The 20507-nt window shown below is 36.4% G+C and overlaps 1 protein-coding gene across 3 annotated transcripts in view; it reads left to right on the top strand.

The window, feature by feature from the left end:
• The window catches only part of LOC106631514 (transcription initiation factor TFIID subunit 4-like), a 146395-nt gene that overhangs the window by 50677 nt on the left and 75211 nt on the right, over nucleotides 1–20507 (top strand). For 2 of the 3 annotated variants that reach the window (XM_055726930.1, XM_055726929.1), the window contains exons 11-12: nucleotides 13569–13699; nucleotides 15630–15755. In XM_055726930.1, coding sequence (XP_055582905.1) covers nucleotides 13569–13699; nucleotides 15630–15755 — 257 coding nt within the window. Of the gene's footprint in view, nucleotides 1–816; nucleotides 917–1577; nucleotides 1711–13568; nucleotides 13700–15629; nucleotides 15756–20507 lie in introns of those variants that run through there. The other variant, XR_008735151.1, reaches the window with a different exon arrangement.

Raw genomic sequence — 20507 nt, 5'->3', positions numbered from 1 at the left:
ACTTATTTCCCTGGTTGGTTTACTTTAGAGGGTTTTTATAGCTGCTTAGATTACAGTTGTTGTGGCTTCTGAAATTTCGAGCTATCAGATTGCCTGTGAACATAATTTTTTGTTTTCACTGCACTTCTTGTTGATGTCACTTAGTCGTTTTCATTGCTGACTTAGGTTTTTATCCGTGAGTTGATTTGTCTTCAAACTTAAATACTCCTTTTAATACCAGTTTTTCCACCACCATCTTTCTGTCAAGATGACCTCCTTAAATACCTGTGGGCATAACTCCTGATTGTGTTTGGAGATAGTTCTAACATATACTTGTTCTTAAACATAGCATTTTGAAGTTGTGCATTGTCCTAATGACATTCTTAGTCCACTTGAACTGTACCTGGAGTGGTGTTTTCTGTGGTTCTGGGCGCCTTTTCTCAGGATAAAAATGTTGTTAGGTATTGTATAATCCAAATTCCAAGTTACTGTGCATGCCAAATACATTGGCTTTCTCTGATTCTTACTTAGATTACAAGGTGTGCATTGCTCCCTGTCTTCCTACCAATGTCCATAGTTGTGATAATTTAGTTTCTTACATTGAGACTGGAGTTTATTGTATGTTCAGTAGAGAATCTGGTTTTATATTCCAACCTAATAAATTGCTAATGTTTCAATATTAAAAAACAATTATATGTTACTTATATTTATTATTTCTTTTTCAAAAAGGTGGGAATACATTCCCATCTTAGTATCAGCAGCAGTGTTGCCAAATAAACATAACCAGTAAGTATTTCAGCAGAATGTTAAACTATATTGTTGTTCTTTCTTTAATAGGTCCATGATTAGACTTCCTGTTTTACAAGATGTCCCAACATGTGTTGGAATGGTAACTTCAGTACCACCTGAGAGCTTGGATTTTGCCTTTCTGTGAAAGGTAGGGCAGCTTCTGTTCAATATTTTTTGTGTATTTCTAAGGTTTTCTTTTTATTAATCTTACTGGTTCTGCAACACTACAGAATCTGAGTTATGCTTTTAGCAGTATCACCTCTAAGTGCCAGAATTGATAATATTTCATCAAACAGTTATTTTTTAAAAATAAATGTAGATATGTTCAAACTATTTATGAAGAAAATGAAGCTGTTTCTTCAGGCATAATTTTCAGAGGTTTAACTCCAATTGAACTGAGAGCGTGACCGTACTACTTGCTCTCAAAAATATTTGGAGAATTCAGGTTCTGTTTTCACCATAATACCTTGCTTCTGTTTCGTGAATGTAGTGGAAGAACCTTCTTTAAAAGGTCTTGCTGTTTCTGGAAGGCAGTTCTGGCCTTCAGGGCCTACCAAAATACATTGCCCAGCCTCAGAATAAGTTTGTGTCTGGGAATTGAATGACTTAAATTTCTGGTCTCTGCAAAGGAGAGTAAAAGTAAGACCATCATTCTGTGGAGATGCATTATCTACCAGATTCATTTATAAAGTCCATCTCAATAAGAGATTTCTGGTAATAAATATTAGATGTAAAATAAGAACAATAAAAAGAAAACCTTAGAGAACCATTCAATATTGCAATAAAGCTGACTTACATTATCCCTGTAGGCAAACTCCATGCTCTAGAGGTGGTACTAATGTCCCCAACTCTCAACACATGTTGGAACATCTTTGTGGAGGAGGAAGTCATTGATCAGTGAGCAGCATCTTCAAGGATCATTTAAGGGGGAAAAAGCAAAAGGTAATATTTTCTGAAATATGTTGGAGTGATTGTTCATTACGTTTATTTGGCAATCCTGCTGCTCATACTAAGGTTGTAGTGTTTTCATTTCTTAAAATTGCTGAAAAACCTCATAAGCTTCACTTTAGTCTTTCCTTTTCCCTTGAGTTTGAGTTGCATTTGTTAGCCTCCTTCATGTTGCTGAGTTGACTGCATACGAAGTCCAGATTCTACTATAACTCATTGGCAATTTTCAAGCCTTTTTTCAGTGGTTATAATACGGAGAGTGTTAGTCTGTGGTTTAACCAGTTTTGCAGTGTCTGGTGTTAAATGAAGTAAGTCACAGCCAAATGTTGCAAATGGTTGAACTGGTACAAAGACATTCTTCTGGTAATGAAAGGGTATTTGTTTTCAAGGATGTAGCTGTAACCAGATGAGGCACCACTATCTGTTCTTGCACAGTAATGTAGAAGTGCAACTTCAGTATCAGCTATCATAAACTACAACTATTTTGAAAAAATCAAATGACCATGTCTGATCTGAATACACTTTGTAGTGGTGGATGATCTAGTGATGCACAGGTTTGGTTTTAATGAATGTGGCACAGTGTCCTGATCTTGACAACTTCTCTAATCCTGGACATACACAGATGAAGGTGCTGACATTTTGAAATTCAGGTTATGGTCTTCAGTCTACCTTTCTGGTATCCTTTATAATTTAAATTTCCTGTCTTCTTTGTGCATATCCTTTCCAGATGACATGCCCTTCCCACCTCCTTAAAATGAGGCCTTAAGTTGAGCTGGTCTGCCTGGTGTCAGGCTTGTAGTGGACAACTGTGATATCTGTTCAGATGTGTCACCAATAAGGCTTTTATAATGTCAGAGAGATGGTTTCTCCGGGATAAAAAAATATGCCAAAATGTCTGCATTGTTTACAGAAGTTGCTTTAAAAGAACCAAAGCATACAGGCAAATTCTTGTACTTGGTATTCATTTTAATCCTAGCGTGGATGTGATTGAGAGTGTGGTCTGTTACTGTGAGGACTATGTTACAAGATGTTGGCATCTGTGCCTCCACATGTGTTTGTCATCTCTGACGTTCTTACAACAGTTCTTCTCCATCTCTCTCACCTGACGTACTCTCATAATAATATACTTCTTGTATTTAGGCCTGAGGTCCTGTAATAGGTTAGTATCTTTTGATCTTGAACTTTGTCTAAGAAGCACATTCTTCTAGCCTGCATGAAAACAGGTAGAGGATAAATCAACATCTCTGTTGTTTTCATAAGGACTCTTATTGGTGTAATTGCCTTATTAGTTCTTTACCATCTGGTCCCTCTAACAATCTCTTGATTTGACTCTGTAGTGAGTAACCAAACACAGAAGTACATGGAGGCATGTACTGTTATTCGTAAAAATAGTGAACATATTTTCCAGTTCTTTACAGTCAATTTGTGTTTATTCTTGAATGTTCCTGTGTCTTTGGATATGCTTATTATGTTGTATTTTTGTTTTGAGAAAACTGAGATTAAAAAAACCTATGTAAGTGTAATCTGTGTATTCTCATCTGACTTGTTAAGGCCTGCACCTATTTCAGTTCTCATCTTCTCCTCTGTCTTTTACATTTTCCTCAAACTGTTCAGTTGCAGCATGGATTATGGGGTAGGATCTGGTTGTAGTTCTCAAAAATTCTTTGACCTTCAGTGCCTCCCTTTTAATAACTTCAGCATCCTCCCTTCTTTTAAGATATACAAATGAAATTGCACAAAAGGAATCTTAAAGAGGAATTATTAAAAGAGAAGGAATTAAACATCAAAATTAAGGATAATGTGTTTCCTTAGTACACTCAGATTTTGATTTCTTCTAAAAGAAATGAAGTAATACACAGTTCAGTTACAGGAAAAAAAAAAAACCCAGAAAAGTTTAAAAGCAGTAGCTTCTGTTCCATCAGAGTTTACATTGTTTCTGTCCTCTCTGATCTAGCTGTTAATACCAAATATTTTCTTCTCCCAGATGCGCTGCTTCCTTGATTTGTGGCAGCTCCTTCCATTTTCCAAGCCTCCACATACCTGTACATAATGTTTGGTGACTAGCTTGGTTCTGTTAGAGACAAACCACTAAGGATAATAAAAAGACTGTTTAGGGATGATTAATAGCTACCTTTCAACTGTTTAATTATCTAGCTTAGAGACAGAATTTTGGAAACTGGATTGTCTGGTTATATATATTTTAGGTTAGACCTCTTCTCAAATTAGTTCTTTCTTTTTGCCAAAAAGTATGAATTATGTGTGGGTTCCCAGACTTACCCACCTGGTTGAGAATTCTTAGAGAAGTGAAGGCTTCCCCCCCCACCCCCACCCCCCCCCGCCTGCATTCTTACATGACTTTCATCAAAAACACCAATTGTGTAAGTAGGGTTAAAAGTAGGATTCTTGAGAAATTATTTTTCTACTTGATGAATTTTTTCGTCCTGCCCCAAATCCCACCAACTTGCATAAGAGCTTTGAATCAGCACAGAATCAGACATTTTGGCCTGGGTTACACATAGATTTTGTATGGATACAACTATTTCTTTGGTTCTGTTGTGTTAAAATAATTACACCAATATGACCCCCTGGAATGGAGATGTATTTCTGATTTTCCCACAAGAATTAGGAATATCAAATGAAATCATAAGGTAAAAGTTCAAAACAAGCAAAAAGAGCTATTTTTTTTGCCAGACAAGTAGTCAAGTTGTGGAACTCTTTGTTTTAAGATGTTGCAGGTTCAAAAAATTACTTGAAAAATGAATGGGAAAAAATTTCCATCCTGACTTAACAGAGAGGTAGATAAGATCCTCTAACTTAGGATGGTCCTGGGTTGTATTTTGTCGCATAGTTACCAGTGCACTTCTTTTTTTTCCCTAATAGTCTTCTAGCATCATCTCCCACTATTGCTATTAGAGAAAGGATGCTAGACTGTATCAGCCAGTATAGTTTTTCTTAAACTTTTTATACAATTCTATAAATGTGTAATTATTTATTATAGTATAGTTTGTACAGAGTAAGTTAAATCCACTGTAGTACCTGAAAAAAGCTTTATGAGTGGTTTTGTACCAGTGCATTCACATTACAGATGTTAGGAGTCTTAGTTGAATCTTACTTTGCTAAAATTATTTGGTTGGCATTTACTTTGGAGGGAGTAGGAAGAGAAGAGAAAATTAAGATTGGTGTAACGTTTATTCGGAATTTTTTTTCCTTTAGGTTACATTACAATTGTATGGCTGGTTATCTTTTTTTTTTTTTCCCTGCTGTGTCTTGCACTGAAAATAGCTATGTATTTTGAGAATTTTAATCCCTAAATTTGGGATTTATTAATTTATTTTTAAAAAGTAACTGATGTTACACCAGTTTCTCAATTCACAAAATGCCTCTTGGGGAATCATCTCAAGGTGGATTGTTCTGAAGAAGTATAGAACAAGTACTACACCCAGCAAGTCTTGAGTTCTCAAGATGACTGTCCACTTTAATCCAGAAACTGGCTCATGAGATATTTTTAATCCTATGAGAGGAGGAATGTTCTTTTACAAACAAGCTTACTGAAATAATCAATGTAGGGTCTTAGGCTACTTTGTAATTAACAATTACATGGTGATAAAAAAATCATTCTCTTTAGCAAAGGCAGTTTATAACATACGGAGGTGAACTGGAAATATAGTGTTGGACAGTCAGTGTCAGATACTGGTTTACAAAATCTTTCCCATTCCAGTTCAGGGCTGGTTTGGAGCTCTGGAACATACCTTGGCCGTCCGCCCCTCACAGGGGGGTGCTGGGTTTGTATCTGCTAGAGGGAATCATTTACCAAATCTCAAAGCACTTGGCGCTGATTCTCTCTCATTTGGCAGGATACACACCCTAGCCCATGGCTTCCCTAAATACACTCCAGGTTATGGGTTCCTCAGAGGCGCCTGCTCAAATGACTTCCTTTGCATTGGCTGTTTTTGTGAAGGTTAGCAACTGAAGTTTTTTTGGTTTCTCCTTTCTTCATCCTGTCTTCCAGCACCAGACAGGCTGTTGTACAGCACATGAACATTTATTATTTACGTGTTTAGTTAGTAAGACTTAGTGACGCTTTATTTAAAGGACTGAAAACAGAAAATTACAGCTAAAATTATCATACTGTTTCTTTTGCCTGGGATCACTAGGTTATCTTCTACCCCTAGGAATCTGTAATCCTAATCATCAGAGCTAGTGATTTGTTGTTTGCGCGATCACTCTGTTTAACAAGCTTTTCCTTCAGTTTTTAATACTTGAAGTCTGTCTGGGGCTCTGGCAGCACCCCCAACACAACCCCAGGGTATTCTGTACCCAGACAACCTCCTCAGTGTTTTTCTTTGGTGTGTTCCATCCCCCATTCTCTAGTTTAATATTTAAGATTGGGGTTTCCCTTTGAAAGCAATATGAATGAAGTATTGATGGATTACTTTGAAGGCTGAGGACACTGTGATATGGGAGTTGTACCCCATTTTTAAGTGCCACCTGGTTAGGTTGGGACAAGTAAGTTCAATAATTGGCTACTCAGGATGCCAAAGGCCCTTACTGCATTCGAGTTTTCCCCCTTGTGTTTAGTCAGCCTGACAGCTAAATGTTATTGCTCCATGTAGAATTAATAATATAAATAGTATGAGACAAAGCACCTATTGCTTTCTGTTGATTTCATGACCTGCTTTCTGTAGAGACCACAGGTGGTGTGTTTTAGCACATACAATATTGCTTGTCTAGTTTTAGCAGGTGAAATGCTCTCCACTTTCCTCCAATTTTTTAAGCTGTTACTCTTCCAGAAGTTCCTATATAGCTTAAGTCTTGAACAGTGACCACTTAACTGATCATGTTGTATTTAATTACATGTAATTTTACAGAGATTAAGGAGTTCAAAATGTTTCACTGCTGACATCTACAGCAGAACTATAAAATCATCATTTTCCTTTATGCTGTTGAAATGGAAGAATGGAATTTATTAAGGAATAGTTTGGAAGGCTGCAGAAATTCAAGTGTTAGTTTTACCAATACCTTGCTTTTCCTGATGGGAAAGATTGCAGAGGGACTGAGGCATGTAAAGCTGTGGTGGTTCTGTTGAGATAAAAGAGGAAGGGGGCTTGAGCCTGCAATTGTAGATGCAATCCAAGGCACAGCCTAGTACTTACTGTGCTGTGGGGATGAGGTAGGTAGACACAACCAGATGCATCTTTGTTACGTTATTCTAGATCTGAAGTTCTGATGCTGTTGAAAGAAGTTTAAAAGTTTAAACAAATTATGCCCCAGACTGAAAGGAGATGGACTTTTGTGATTTATTTCCATCTTTTAGTATGCAAGCCAGCTGTAACAGCAGAAGAGGCCTGGACCTAAGAAATCTGGTTCCAGTTGCATCTTGGGTCAGTATTTCATGCACAGAACTTAAAGTTTAAGAAGTTGCTCCTGGTTTTAAGATGATAGCAGAGAGTGCTTTCAGCATTTCTGACTGACCTGTGATTAGGGCAAATAGAAACTCATTATGCGTGTTCTCCATGTTTCTGTTGAAGGACAAGACAAATTCAAGCCCTAAATACATGCTGTTTAACTGTTTAAAACCAGTTCTTCAAGGTTTTTCTGTTTTAAGTGTAAACGTAAAGAGATTTTATACAGGCACTCAATAATTTATCACATCAATAATCAGAGTCAGACCTGATGTTTTACAAATAATTTTTTTATCTTTGATCTCAATCCTGTCAGTCCTCTTAAAGTATAAATTATTAAAGTAAGTTTTTGATTGTTTGAAAGCCTATCTGCAAAGATAGTATTTTTCTTCTGCTTCTCAAATAGGGCAGTACTCTTCTTACGATTTATTTCAGTTTGTTTGATCAATAAAATATAATTAAACTTTTAAAGTGCAGCAGAGCCAGTACCTTTCAGATAGCTAAGCAGATGATAGCACTCTTCAGAATTTTCACTTCTTGGGACCTGAAAATTTTCAATGACAAGGTTTAGGTGCTTTTATGTTTGTAAAAAACAATCTTGTGCTAGTGACACATATGCCAATATCAGAATAATATTGCTGAATGTTTTTTCCCCTCAAGGTTTTTGGAACTTGTATATAAGTTCTAACTTTATAGAACCTCTACTGCAGTATCTCAGAGTTGTAAATAGAATATAGTTTATTTGTAACAAAAATATTCTAACACTTATACTTCGTTTGCATACTGTTTTGTATACTGTAGATCTTTATGAAATGCCGATTGAACCATGGTTTGCTATTAAGGCTTCCAAACATGTAAATAAGAATTAATAAGCAGGCAGGCTTTATTGTGTTGTTCTATAAATGCTTGGCAGATGAGAAATCTGCTTATTTGGGGGGTATTAATTTGCTATCTTATACTTTAAATACAGGATGGTGTTACAGAACTGACTGCTCTCATAGCATTTGATGCCTCTGAGGATGTGTTGAAATTTGGTCTTGCCACCAAGAATTGAAGTGTTCATGCAACTGGTCATCAATTCCTGATGGCCTTGTACAGTTCTGATGTAGTATAGATATGGCAAGAAAATTTGCATGAAGAATGTGACCTTAGTTGTGTCTTCAAAAATACCAAAACTCAAATTCAAGTGGAGAGTTAAATGGTTATAATTACAGCTTGGAGCACTGCTTTGCTCCAGCACCATTTTTGTTGTTATCCTTGGTGATGTTTTTATCATAGCTCTAGGAAAAGTTCAGAATTACATTGCTGAAGTAATTTTAAAGACTTATAGCATGTACTTGTTATCAAAAATGTCTAAATTTAACAAATGTATTATTTAAAAGCAAGCAACTTTTTTCAAATTACATATGTCTTGATGTTTTACTTTTAAGTGTGTGGCTCCTTACTGCTTTAAATGCAGAATTTGGGTTGCAAAGCTGCAAGTTTACATGGCCACATTATCAAACTTAAAGCACATTAAGAAGATCACCTAAAAGTCAGAAACAAGTTCAACTTTTTTAAATAAAAAACAGATGATAGCAGTCTGTTGATATAAAACATTTTTTTTTTTTTAAATCTTAATTTTATGTTTGGGTTTTGTGTTTCTGTATGCATGTAAGTGTATATATTATGACTTACTGTTGCACTGATCAGGTGGTGCAATTAAGACCAGAATCCAGAATGCTAGGACCTAAATAAAAATATCTGTAGATGAAGCCACTGTCCAGTGACTTGGTTAGAAAGATGAATACTATATTGAGGATATTTGTGTTTTGGTGTTTTGTGATACGATCAAAGATGTATAGTATTTTAAAATATATATGTGTGTATGTACACATTTCTTAAAATGATATATTTCTTTTCCCACAGCATCATCATCATCAGTCTGGGGAATCTTGTAAAGGGAAGAGAAGCCTTTCTGTATTAAAACTGGGGAAAGTAATTATGCAGACTAGGAAGAATATCTCAGGAATTTCCTTTTTAGAGTTCAGCATTATTTTCCTTTGATGGCAGACAGAATTCCGGTATGCTTTTTATAAATGCGAGTGGATGAAACTCAGGAGGAGATGTAGCAGTGAAGAAAAAAAACAACCTAAGACTTTAGTATAGAAACATATGAAAATTAACAGTTTCCAGCCCTTTGCAAAGATTCAGTTTCTACTTGATGTTTTCTCTGAGTAACAGAAAGCAAAAAAAGATGATCTCCAAACAATACTACTAGAGCTTCTTAGGTCAGCAGATCAGTAAGGTGGTATGCATGGCTGTTTATGAAAGTATAACTAGGCCAGCCTGTCCAAGTGTAGATGAGATTGGTAATTTTCCCATCCTTGCCCCAAATACAGTCCCAGTATTTAAGTACTGTGCCAAATCTTGATGTAATATACAGCCCTGGAATGCACTCTGCTTGTGACATCCTATGCTAACAAGATTTTGACTAATGTCATTTAGAACAGGGAAGACGCGATGATGCTTCCACACATGATGAATGTTGTGCATGACAAGCTGACTTTTAAAAAATTTATCTTTTTGTCTTTTTGTAGTCTGGTTTCTTGGCACTAATTCATTTTTGGGGAAATTTGTTTTGTATTATTTCTTCCTTAGCCTGTTTCCAAAGAAAGCTAGCCTTAAGTGACTGAACAGTCTGTTTGCCTTCCTTCTCTCTCCCTTCAGGTAACTTTTGAGTCCATTGATAAATTGGCAGCTAGATAGCCCCTCCATGTTGAGGGGAAAATCAACTGTTTTTTTCTTTCCTTTGCTCTTCTGTCTTGGTTGGCTGCCGGTCAGCACTCTTGTACAAACTGGCCAGGCTATCCTCAGAGCAAGCTGGCTGTTCCCAGCTAGCAAGCTGGACAGATACGGACTAGGAGACATGCCAGGGGGTGGTTCTAGATGTATGAGGGAAGTAAGGGTATTTTGCGATAATAAGGAATATGGGAGGATGTTGGAGCTATGCAGGAGGACAGGGATCATTGAGTCACTCAGGCTGGAAGAGAACTTGAGTGGTCATCTACTTCAACCTCTTGCTCAGTGCCGTGTCAACATTAAATTCAGACAGAGTTGCTTAGGGCGTCATCTGGCTGAGTCTTAAAAACTTGGAAAGTGGGAGAATCCACAATGTTTTTGTGCAAAGTGTTCCAGTACTTAATTATCTTCATAATGAAGAATTCTTCCCTACATCCAGTGAGAACCTCTGCTGTTCTGGTGTGTGATGCTTCTTCCAGGGATCCTCAATAGAGTCTGGCTCCATCCTCTCAATAACCTCTTCCCTAAGCCTTCTCTAGGATAAAGAACCCTGAGGTTCTCATATAGGTCATATGCTTCAACCCCATAACCATCTCAGTGACTTTTCACTGGACTCTGGTTTTTCCAAGTCATTATTGTGCTGGGTACCCCAAAACTGATTGCAGTATTCTAGATGTGGGCTGAGTGAGGAGGACTAATTGCGTCCCTTGTTGTGTTGGTTACTCTTGATCTAGCATTGTGCTGTCGATACAACCCACTATGCTGTGTCTTCATTGTTGCCAGGATGTGCTGCTGAATCCTAGTTAGCCTACTGACTCGTGTGCTTTCCATCAGCGATGCAACCCTGGTAGGCAGTCCCCAGCCCATATCGTTGCAGAGAGTTAGTCCATCCCAGGTGCAGTACTTTGCATTTGTCATTGAATGTCACAAAGGTCCTGTTGGCCCATTCATCGGGTCCTTCTGGCTGGCAGCCCTTCCCTTTGCACTACTCAGTGTGGTGCCATCTGCAAACGTGATGGGGGTGATTCGTGCCTCCCCCTCCAGGTCACTGAGACAGGTGTTAAAAGGTGAGTCCCAGGACAGATTCCTGAGGGACTCAATTTATAACTGGCCTCCAAGTAGTTTTCTGGGCTTGGGAATACTGTGTTGAGGGTTTTCAGGAGCAGAAGGTTACTGGGATATTGCAGAGGCCAGTAAAAAGGATGTAGGACAAGAATTGTTAGGAACCAGGTGGCTCAGGGAATGGTCCTTCGATGATGGATGAATTTCTGAAGAGTTGAATAGGTGAAACAAGCCACGTAATGGTTGAATTTACTTAGAACAAAAGTCTTTGAAATTAGGGAAACCTTTATTGTGGAAAAAACCAAGATGGTGATAGTTCTTCATTATGAAAGGATTGTGTGCGTGCACATGTGTTCAGGGAAGTTGGGTAGCTGTAGTTACACTGCTGAAATTCAAAGAATTATTATTTTAACAATTACTTATTTGTACCCTTAACCTAGAATAGTTGACAGAATTTTCCATCTCAAACCTCTTTTCTGGATACTAGTTAATTAAATTTCCCTTCTTACTTGCGTTTTATCTTTCAGACTAGGTGGTTGTTTTTTTTTTTATTGATAGCTTTGCATACACATTTTTGCATAATAAAATGGTGCATGCCTAAATAGGTCTTGATATTGCATGTCCGACTTGCACAAATAGCTGCTACCAATATGAATAGTCAGACTGACTTCAAGGACTTAATTTGCATGAGTAACAGTTGCAGCACTGGGATCTTAATGCGTCTGTCGGCTTTCCATTACACGTTCAGCTTTCAGCAACTTCAGCAGAGTTCCATCTCTATTACAGAGGGCAAATTGGGCACCAAGAAAGATTTAATTTTTTCTCAGCGATAAAGCGAAGATCAGTTAACAAGCGTATATACCTATTGCTGAAGTCCTTCAGGTAACGTGTGCAATCCAGAGTCGGCAATGGCTTAAGTTTGTTTAAGAGATAACGACTTCAAAAGAATCGCTAAAAAAAATTAATATCAGAAATAGATGACACGGAGAGCCGTGCTCTGGCAAGCGCGGGCGCGGCGCGTGCAGCGCGCATGTCCGTAGCTACCGCGGATCGGCGCGGGGGGGAGCGGGTGGCGGGCGGGGGGGGGGCGGGGCCTGGCGGAGGGCGGGGCCTGGCAGCCGCAGTGCCCCCTGTCGGCGGGGGTGGCGCCCGCCCGCCCGCGCTGTGATTGAGCGGCCTCCGCCCGGCCCTGACAGAAGCCCAGGGTGATGCTGAACGCTGCCAGTTCGTCTCAGATCACATCATTAAAATAACAGAAGTATACATCCATGTAAGACCGCTGCTCACTTGTTCGTCTTCATTTTTTAGACGTGTGATGGTTTCTTGCTCTTGGATTTGGCCAGGAAAAGATAGGAATGCCTCACAAAACACACACTCCTTCTTAAGCCTCTCAGGTTTGTGTTTGCTCAGGGACTCCTCCCGCAAATGAAGACTACTTTTCTAATTAGCTGTTCAGGAAACACTTTCCAAAATATTATCAAACAGATGTCCCATACTGTTTTTGCATACCAATTAATATATCACAAACTAAGATACTCGCAGATGTTTTTAAAAGTCTGTGATCATTCAGTGGAAAACTGATTCAGTGTAATCAGAGTATTTACTCTTTTATGGTGGGTCAAATCCAGTAATCCATACAAAATGCATCTACTCATTTTTCACTATATAAAATACATGTGTATTTGTGTGTGCTTACAGAGTTTTCTAGCCAGAAAACTGACCCGCTGGCGCTGCTCATATATATACATCTTTGTAGGGACTGTACCTTAGATTAGTATGTATCTCTACAAATTTATATCTAATACTTAGTAATTATTTTGATCAGTTTAGGAATTCTTAAGTGTTACCCATTTGCTGTGCTTTTGTTTTTAATACAGCAGTACATTAGACTGTAGAGTGTTTCCTTTTTGTATAAACTCAGCACAAAGTATCAAAGGTCCAAAAAACTACAAATGTCTTTAAGTAGTGTTTGGGGGACAACTGATGTTTTTAAGTAATTTTTTTGGTTTGTTTTTTTGTTTTTGGTTTGTTTTTTCTGTGTTGTTTTTTTAAGATGTTGTTAATATGACTTTGTTTCTTCATATTCAATTAATAGGGTTTTTTTCTGAAGGATTTTTATTATCAGTAGTGTGCCAACAGTGTAAGCTAAAGTACGCAACAGTATGCTTTGGGCTGCAGCCTCATCTCATTGACAAATTAATCTGCGCTAATGCTTCTGAAAATAAAGAAATTGCTTTTTCTTGTGTAGAACAACTGAGAGAACTCAAATTGTCTCATACCCTATTATGCTTTGTTTTAATATACTAAGATCAACTTCAGTAAAGCTCTTAAATGCTTTCTAAGTGGTAAAAAAAAAGCTCTGATTTCATTTTCAAACTTTAAAGTGTAGTAACACCTCTTTTCATGGGGTCATAAATATATCACCAAAGCTAAATAAATGTTGTTATGGATTTTTCTGTTCAGGAAAATGAAGTTATGACTTTATGTTCTTTAGAGGTTTTGTTTGGTTTTTGGTTGTGTGTTGGTTTGGGGTTTTTTTGTTGGTGTGTTTTGTTTTTCTTTGTGGGAGGTAAGCTAATTCTGTTTTGTTTTGTTTTTTTGCTTTAGCTAAAAAACTAGGAATTACTGATGTGCCAGCTGAGGTGGTTACTTTTATTTCCCATGCAACACAAAACAGATTAAGAACAGTGATAGAAAAAGTAACAGTGATAACCCAGCACCGAATGGAATCATACAAAGTAAGTCTGCAAAGAAAGGTACTGTAACAGAACAATGCAGTGTGACGCCGTTTTTTCTTAGCATACAGTAGGTGTTTTGTGTTCATTCTGTTGCAAAGCGTGTTTTTAATTGTGGCTTTATCTGCCTCAGCAAATGGAAAGTGGTGGGATGATAGTAGCACTTCTCAGATCTGTCTCCCTCCTCTGTGATAAAATTTGTGTGTAGAATTATATTTTCATCCTTCTGTGCTGAAGTGTCTAGCATGGAGCATCTGTTAAGCTGTTTCTGCTCATGGATTGCAACTAAGACTGTTGATTCTTGACGTCTCCTTTTTTGACCAAGGTATCTATTGATTGGATAAAAATTGCTTCAATATGTGAGAATCTATAGTAACTTTACATGTCCTTGGCTGTGAGAAATACTAATATTCTACAAAAGCTACCAGTTTGTCTTAAACCATCAACTACAGAATTTATCTGTAAATTCTTCAGTATAATTAGACAATTCTGTTTAAAAAGAACATTTCAGGATAAAATGATATTCTGATTCCGTTCTTAATGATTGTATTCTTGAAGAAAATTTAAACGATTTAGGTACTTAAACCAGGGAGAAAATTTAAATAAGAATCTGCAAACCAGTTTGAAATTTGAATAATTCCAACATCTTTATTGCTAAATTTGAAATACCTTCAAGAGTAAGATGATAATAGTTTTTAAACTCATGTAAAAGCAACATTGCAATAACCATAGTTGTGTGTAAGCTGTGTTTAGATTTAATAGCTCTGGTTTGGTTTTTTGGTTGGTTTTGGGGGGATTTTTGTTTTCCTTGAATGAAAGCCTGGTCAAACAGCTTTGGACTGTGTCTTTGCCCACCTGTTTCCCAAACCTGAGTCACAGTTGGATAACTGTATGTGGTATTTGCAAGAAAATTATCTTTGGGATCTGTGACTAGAATCAACATTACTGTGATAGAAAAATTGATTTAAAAAAGGCCACTACGCCTGTGTTTACCTACACTTACATCTTTCCTTGCAATTGATGGATGTATTCTACTATATTTGACTAAAAGTAAAATCTCCTTGTTTTTTTCGAATATTCTTCCTCAGCTTCAGCAGTTTAAAATTCCTTCTCCCTAGAACAGTGTCTGAGAAGAAGACACTTCATTCAGTCTGTGTTAAGCCAAAGATGCATTTAAAATAATATCTTAGCAGATTCTTAGAAAAAAATCAGTGTTGTCTCTGGCTGAACCATAGCATTTTCATTGTCTTCTGCATATTTCTTGGTTCATGGTTTTCTTTGATTTTGTAGCATTTAAGTAAAAAAGAAAAATATTAAGCAGATAAATGAGGTGGAAGTAAGATGGATAACTTATTTTTTGACTGACATTCTGAGTGTTCCTTGTGTGGCTTGTGTCATAAATTCTTACTGTTTGTTGGGTTCTAGGAAAGCTTGCATACTCTTAGCTGTCATAAAGTTCTATTTTACTTGTAATGAGAGGCGTATTTTCAACTTAATTTTTAGCTCTAATGCTTTTATAGTGCTGCATCTTAATCATGTCTGTTCCTAGTTGAAGATGAGTACAAATACAGGAACTGCAGTTTATAACCAGGCTTATATCCTATATCTATGATTGTTCAGTAATAAAGCTCAACATATTAGGAGTTTTTAATCAGCAAGTCTGTTGGTTTTATTTTTTTTAACTCTTCAATGTCTCTGGTGCTGATAATCAATCCTTGGGTTTTTTCATTTGCTTAGATATTAAGTAATCAGATTCTAGCTGCATTATTAACCATGGGCTGGCTTCATTCCCCTGAGCTTAAAAAAAGGGAATTTATTTTTTAAATTGTTAGGACAAGGGAAAGATTTTAATGTATAACACCTATGGTTGTCTTTAAATGCATAGTCTTGATGAAAATGCATGTTTTTGTAGAACACTGTTCTTATTTTACAGGATGATGAATGGTATGAACAAGCTACAGATGTCCGATCACAGTTAAAGTTTTTTGAACAGTTGGAGCGTTTAGAAAAGCAAAGGAAAGATGAACAAGAGAGAGAAATCTTGCTAAAGGCTGCCAAGGTATCTGTTCTAATCCGTTGTTTTTAAACCACTTAACAAGTCATAGTCTTCAAACAATTACTGAATTTTGTGAAATCTATTTCATAAACACATTTTTTTTTATATAACAAAAAGATACTACTGTTGTGTCATCACACCTTTAATTCATTAAGTCATCCTATACTGTCTTTAATGACTCCAGACATACCTGCTGGAATGATCCTGCATTTTCAAGATACAGTGCTGAATTTGATGAGTTCTTGGGAATGTAGGAGACAATGGCTAACATTTTCAAAATAACTTGGTGAAATAACTTTCACAATTGCCTTTGAAATTTAATAGATGCCAGGGTTTCTGTGCCATTTGAAAATCATAGCCTACACTTCTGCTATTCAAGCACAATTCAGTAAATTGTTACAGATATTTTTGAGGCTTTTTACTCTACTTCCTGAGTTTTTTAAGGCTTTTTACTGCTTGAGTTTCTAGACTATTTTTTTATTCTTTTTTTTTAAACAGTTTGGTTCACTTGTTTATTTTAACTTAAATACTGTGTGTCCCATTTGGTGTTCTGGTTACCTCTGTATAACTGCCATATTATTCAGTTAACTGTCAGTTCATCTGGACAGGTTCCTTTGTAACTTCAATTCCAAAGACTAAATTTTCATACATGCAATAGAACAAACTAACACAATATTGTTTCTAGAGCATATAAGTACAGATAAATCTCCTGTTTTTAATGGGAAATTTAATTGTATTATATATATGTCATATCTAACTGCAAATAAGTTTATGCTTTAGTTATCTCAATTTTCATTGCATTTTCATTTGTATTGAATTATTTATTGTATATTCTGAAGATATTATATAAAATAACACAATGCTTAGTTGTAACACTCAGCCTCCTGGTTTTGTGCCATTAATGTTCACAAATTGAGAGATTTTTTTTTTAAAAAAAACACCCTTGATTATTTCAGAAACTTGTTTCTCAACTTGGCTACTTTTATCTGTAATGTTTTCACTCTTAACTTACAGTTGTTCACATTGTTAAATACTCCACAAATTTCCACATAACATAAATACTCTTTGAATGTTTATTTTTTTAATAAAAATTTTTTTTTTTTAATTCTGTTTTCTCCATTCAGTGGATACATCTTGATGAATCATGTCTTCTTTTCTGTGTATCCTGCTGCTTGTTTGTTATGTTTGTTGTTTTTTTTTTTTAATGGACATTGAGAAAAATACAGTAGCTTGTAGTCATTAGTTCAAAAACATTTACCTGACTGCACAAACCCTTGTGCAGACTGGTCTGAGGTCGGGCTAGATGACCTCCTGTTGTCACTTCCAACCTAAATTACTTCATGATTTGATATTCTGTGGTTTTGGGTAGGTTGTTTGGGGTTTTTTTGTTTTAGTCTTGGATAATACAAACTCCTGTGAAGTAAAAATTTAGGAAATAAATACATCAGCCACAAGTTTGATTCCTATAGATTACAGAAAGAACAAATTAAGAGAATTCTATAACAAACGAATATAATAAGAGAGTTCTCTACTTGATTTGAAGGAATGAACTTAATGAAAATAATGAATGCATATATTAGCTTCATAACCAGAAAGTGATAGGAGACAGCTTGGCATAAATACATGGTCTACTAGAAGAATATATGAAGGCATTAAAAAATCAAACCCAAGCCATAAAGTAGCCATGGAAGAGCAATGCTGATTTATCAGTATTCATGTTTAGAAAGAGAAGTTGAAGATACTGTGAACCTTTTGGGAGGTGTTCATGCAATGTTGCGATTTAAGTGTAAATGCCTATTTGGAACCGAACTTAAAATGATAGCATCTTTTCTTTGTGGAGTGTTCAGCTGGCTGTCAGCCATTCTGTTCTGATGGATTGACGCCCTATTACAGACTTATGTAGGGCATAGTTTGGAAAAATGTGGTCAGATTACAACTTCTTATTGTAAATAATAGGTATGTCATGATTTCCTTAGCTTCTAGGTTGCTGCTCAAATGCAAGACCACCGTGTACGTTAACAGTGATAACTGTTGAGGTTTTTATTCTGTATTCCTATGTACTAATACCTTACCCAGGATTTAGTTTTTCTTTTTTTTTCTTATGAACTTGCCTAGTTGTCTAAGGAGATCTAAGTCTTTGTGGAATGGAAGCAGTAATTGTAATGACACAGTTATTAAACGGACACAGTTAAAATCTGCCCCAGCTGCCCTGATAAATAGTGATAAAAATCAGTAACCATTTCATGTCTGTCTGTGGCCTGCTGCATGGATACTTGTCTGCAAAGGGGGTAATGACTTAGCTGGCTCCTGAGACTGAAATATCTGCTTCGCAAAGACATTGTTTCCTGGATCATGGCATCCTTGTCACTCTGACAGTGTCTTTAAAGGTTAGAAAACTTGGGATTTTAAAATGAAATTTCTGTTTCTGCTTTTTTTCCTATAGATGCTTAAATCTAAAAATCAGAGTATTTTTTTTATAATTGCAGCTTCTTAACGTGCCTTTTAGATTAACAGAGTGATCTCTTCTATGTGTTTTGTCATTTATTTTGCAACATGTTTTTAAGGTTACTCAGCTGAATAATTTTAAAGAAAGTTTCAAAATTGCCTGCTAGTCACGCCTCATCTACTGTCTAGTATGGAAAAGTTTGAACGGGTTTTACTGGCACAGTGAAAATTTTATTTTAAATATTTACCCTTTGGAGCCTTGTTAATAGCTAAAGTCCAAGTTATGACCAAGAGTAAGATAATGACAGAAACATTCTGGGCACTGAAGTGGATGGTATTAAATAATCAAAACCAAAACAATCAGCTGAAAAGATGATGAAAAATGCAGGAATAGATTGAAATTAAAGGAGATTCAGCATGAGTCTTTGGGAAAGCCTTGAAACCAATTTGGTAATGTTGCATTAGAATTCAGTGAGAGGTAAGAAAGATATATAAATAATTATCAAAGAAACTCTTAGGTTTGCAGGTTTTTGTTTTTGGGTTTTGGGTAATGGGTTGGTTTCTTCAAAAGGAGAAAAGAAAATATTTGACACTAGTGATCCGATTGATCTGCAACCATAATTTCAGTTGTTAAAGTGACTGCAGAATTTGTAAGCACCCACATGGGGTTGGTTTTGCTTCAGGAAATGTTTTTGGGAAAAAAAGAGACAAAATCAGATGGGGAGATAGAAGGGAAAAAGTTAGGTTTCAAAAAATATTTTAAATTTCTGACATGCTAAAAAAAGTCACTATCCAAGTTAAAAATTGTGAAGCTACAAGAGTATCTTTAAAGCAAAATAGTACTATTATTTGACTTGTTAAATGGGAGAATGTTACAAAATCTTATGTCCCATGCCTGGGAAATACTTGTGAAATAGAAACTTCATACCACAAGCTTAGAAAAATAAGAACTAACTGATGTTTGCATTCCAGTGAGGTGTTTTGGGGAAAGACAGACTTGACAGGAAAGGAAGAATCGTAAGATATACTATAGTAGCAATGCAACATACAAATATTTTTTTAATTAAAAACCTAAAAATTAAAACCAAGACTGTTTCAGGAGCTAGCACAATCTCTTGTACCTCAGGGATCTCTGCATCATATTCCACAATGTATGCATACCAACCTAGAACGTATGGCCCAAAGCATTTCTCTGATTTACTTCCTGGTAGTTATTTTTATAACAGAAGTGTTTAAAGACACATTGGTCCCCAAAACTGTGAGATCCAGTCACCTGCTGCTTTTGGAACATCAAGAAAACACAATGTCAAATACAGAAGCTGTACAGGGAGAGACTGCAGCTGCCTGATTGTTGTTACTTTTGGGTTATCTTCCTGATACATGAATAACAGCGTAAAATAAAAATGGCACAAAGAGGGGCCATCTTGTATGTAAACACATAACATAGAGTGCAGTCTCTTTAAAAGAAATATTTGGGAGAGTCAACTCTTCACCCTCGTTTGTTTTCCCAGTAAGAACCCACTGGCTGTTGTTTCCACGTGTGTGCAGAAGCAGAGATTTTTTTGAATTTGTCTTTGGTGACTGGTATGGGAAATTGCAAGAAGGGCTAAGGAAAGACTGCAGAAAGGTCAAAAGCCAGACTAAAATCACTTGAGGAATTTACCTTTACATTTGACATGGTGTGTGTTGTGTGGACTTTCTGGGGAAAAAAAAAAAACCAAACACCAAAACAAAACAAAAAAACCCCACAACCAAACCAAAGCACAGTTCTTGCTATAGTAAAAGATGTGTACCTTCCTGCTTTCATAGCTATTTCCAAAACCTGGAAAATGCAGGTTGTGTGTGTCAAATTGAATGAGGTTCTGTTTCTGGGCTGATAGTGGAAATATTTCTGGCAGCAGGAGGAATAGGAGTTTGTAGTTGATTTTTTTTGGGGGGGGGGTGGGGTATATTTGTCCATTGTTTTTTGGAGAGTGGTGCTTTCTACAGTAAAGAGGTACAGCTTGGGGGTTTCCTTATTTTCAGAAAATCAGTGAATAATACTTCTATGATATAGTCTATAATAAAGTGGATCATGTTCAAATTACTGTGGTAATTTCTCTGCTCAAACAGGCTATATGCCTGTTTATAATCAAATTAATTTTGAGAATTTATTTCCAATGTATGCATTCTATTAGTCTGTTATTTTGAGTGCTCTGTATTAGTAGCAGAAGCCTGTCAGGTTTTGGGGTCTTAAATGTGACTATCACAGGAGTAAGATCTGTTCTGTAAAAAGAATAATTATGCAAGTAAATGAAAAATTATCTTTAG

Source organism: Falco cherrug, chromosome 14 (genome assembly GCF_023634085.1).
Source record: "Falco cherrug isolate bFalChe1 chromosome 14, bFalChe1.pri, whole genome shotgun sequence".
Taxonomy (NCBI): domain Eukaryota; kingdom Metazoa; phylum Chordata; class Aves; order Falconiformes; family Falconidae; genus Falco; species Falco cherrug.
This window is presented reverse-complemented; position numbering and strand designations above follow the sequence as displayed.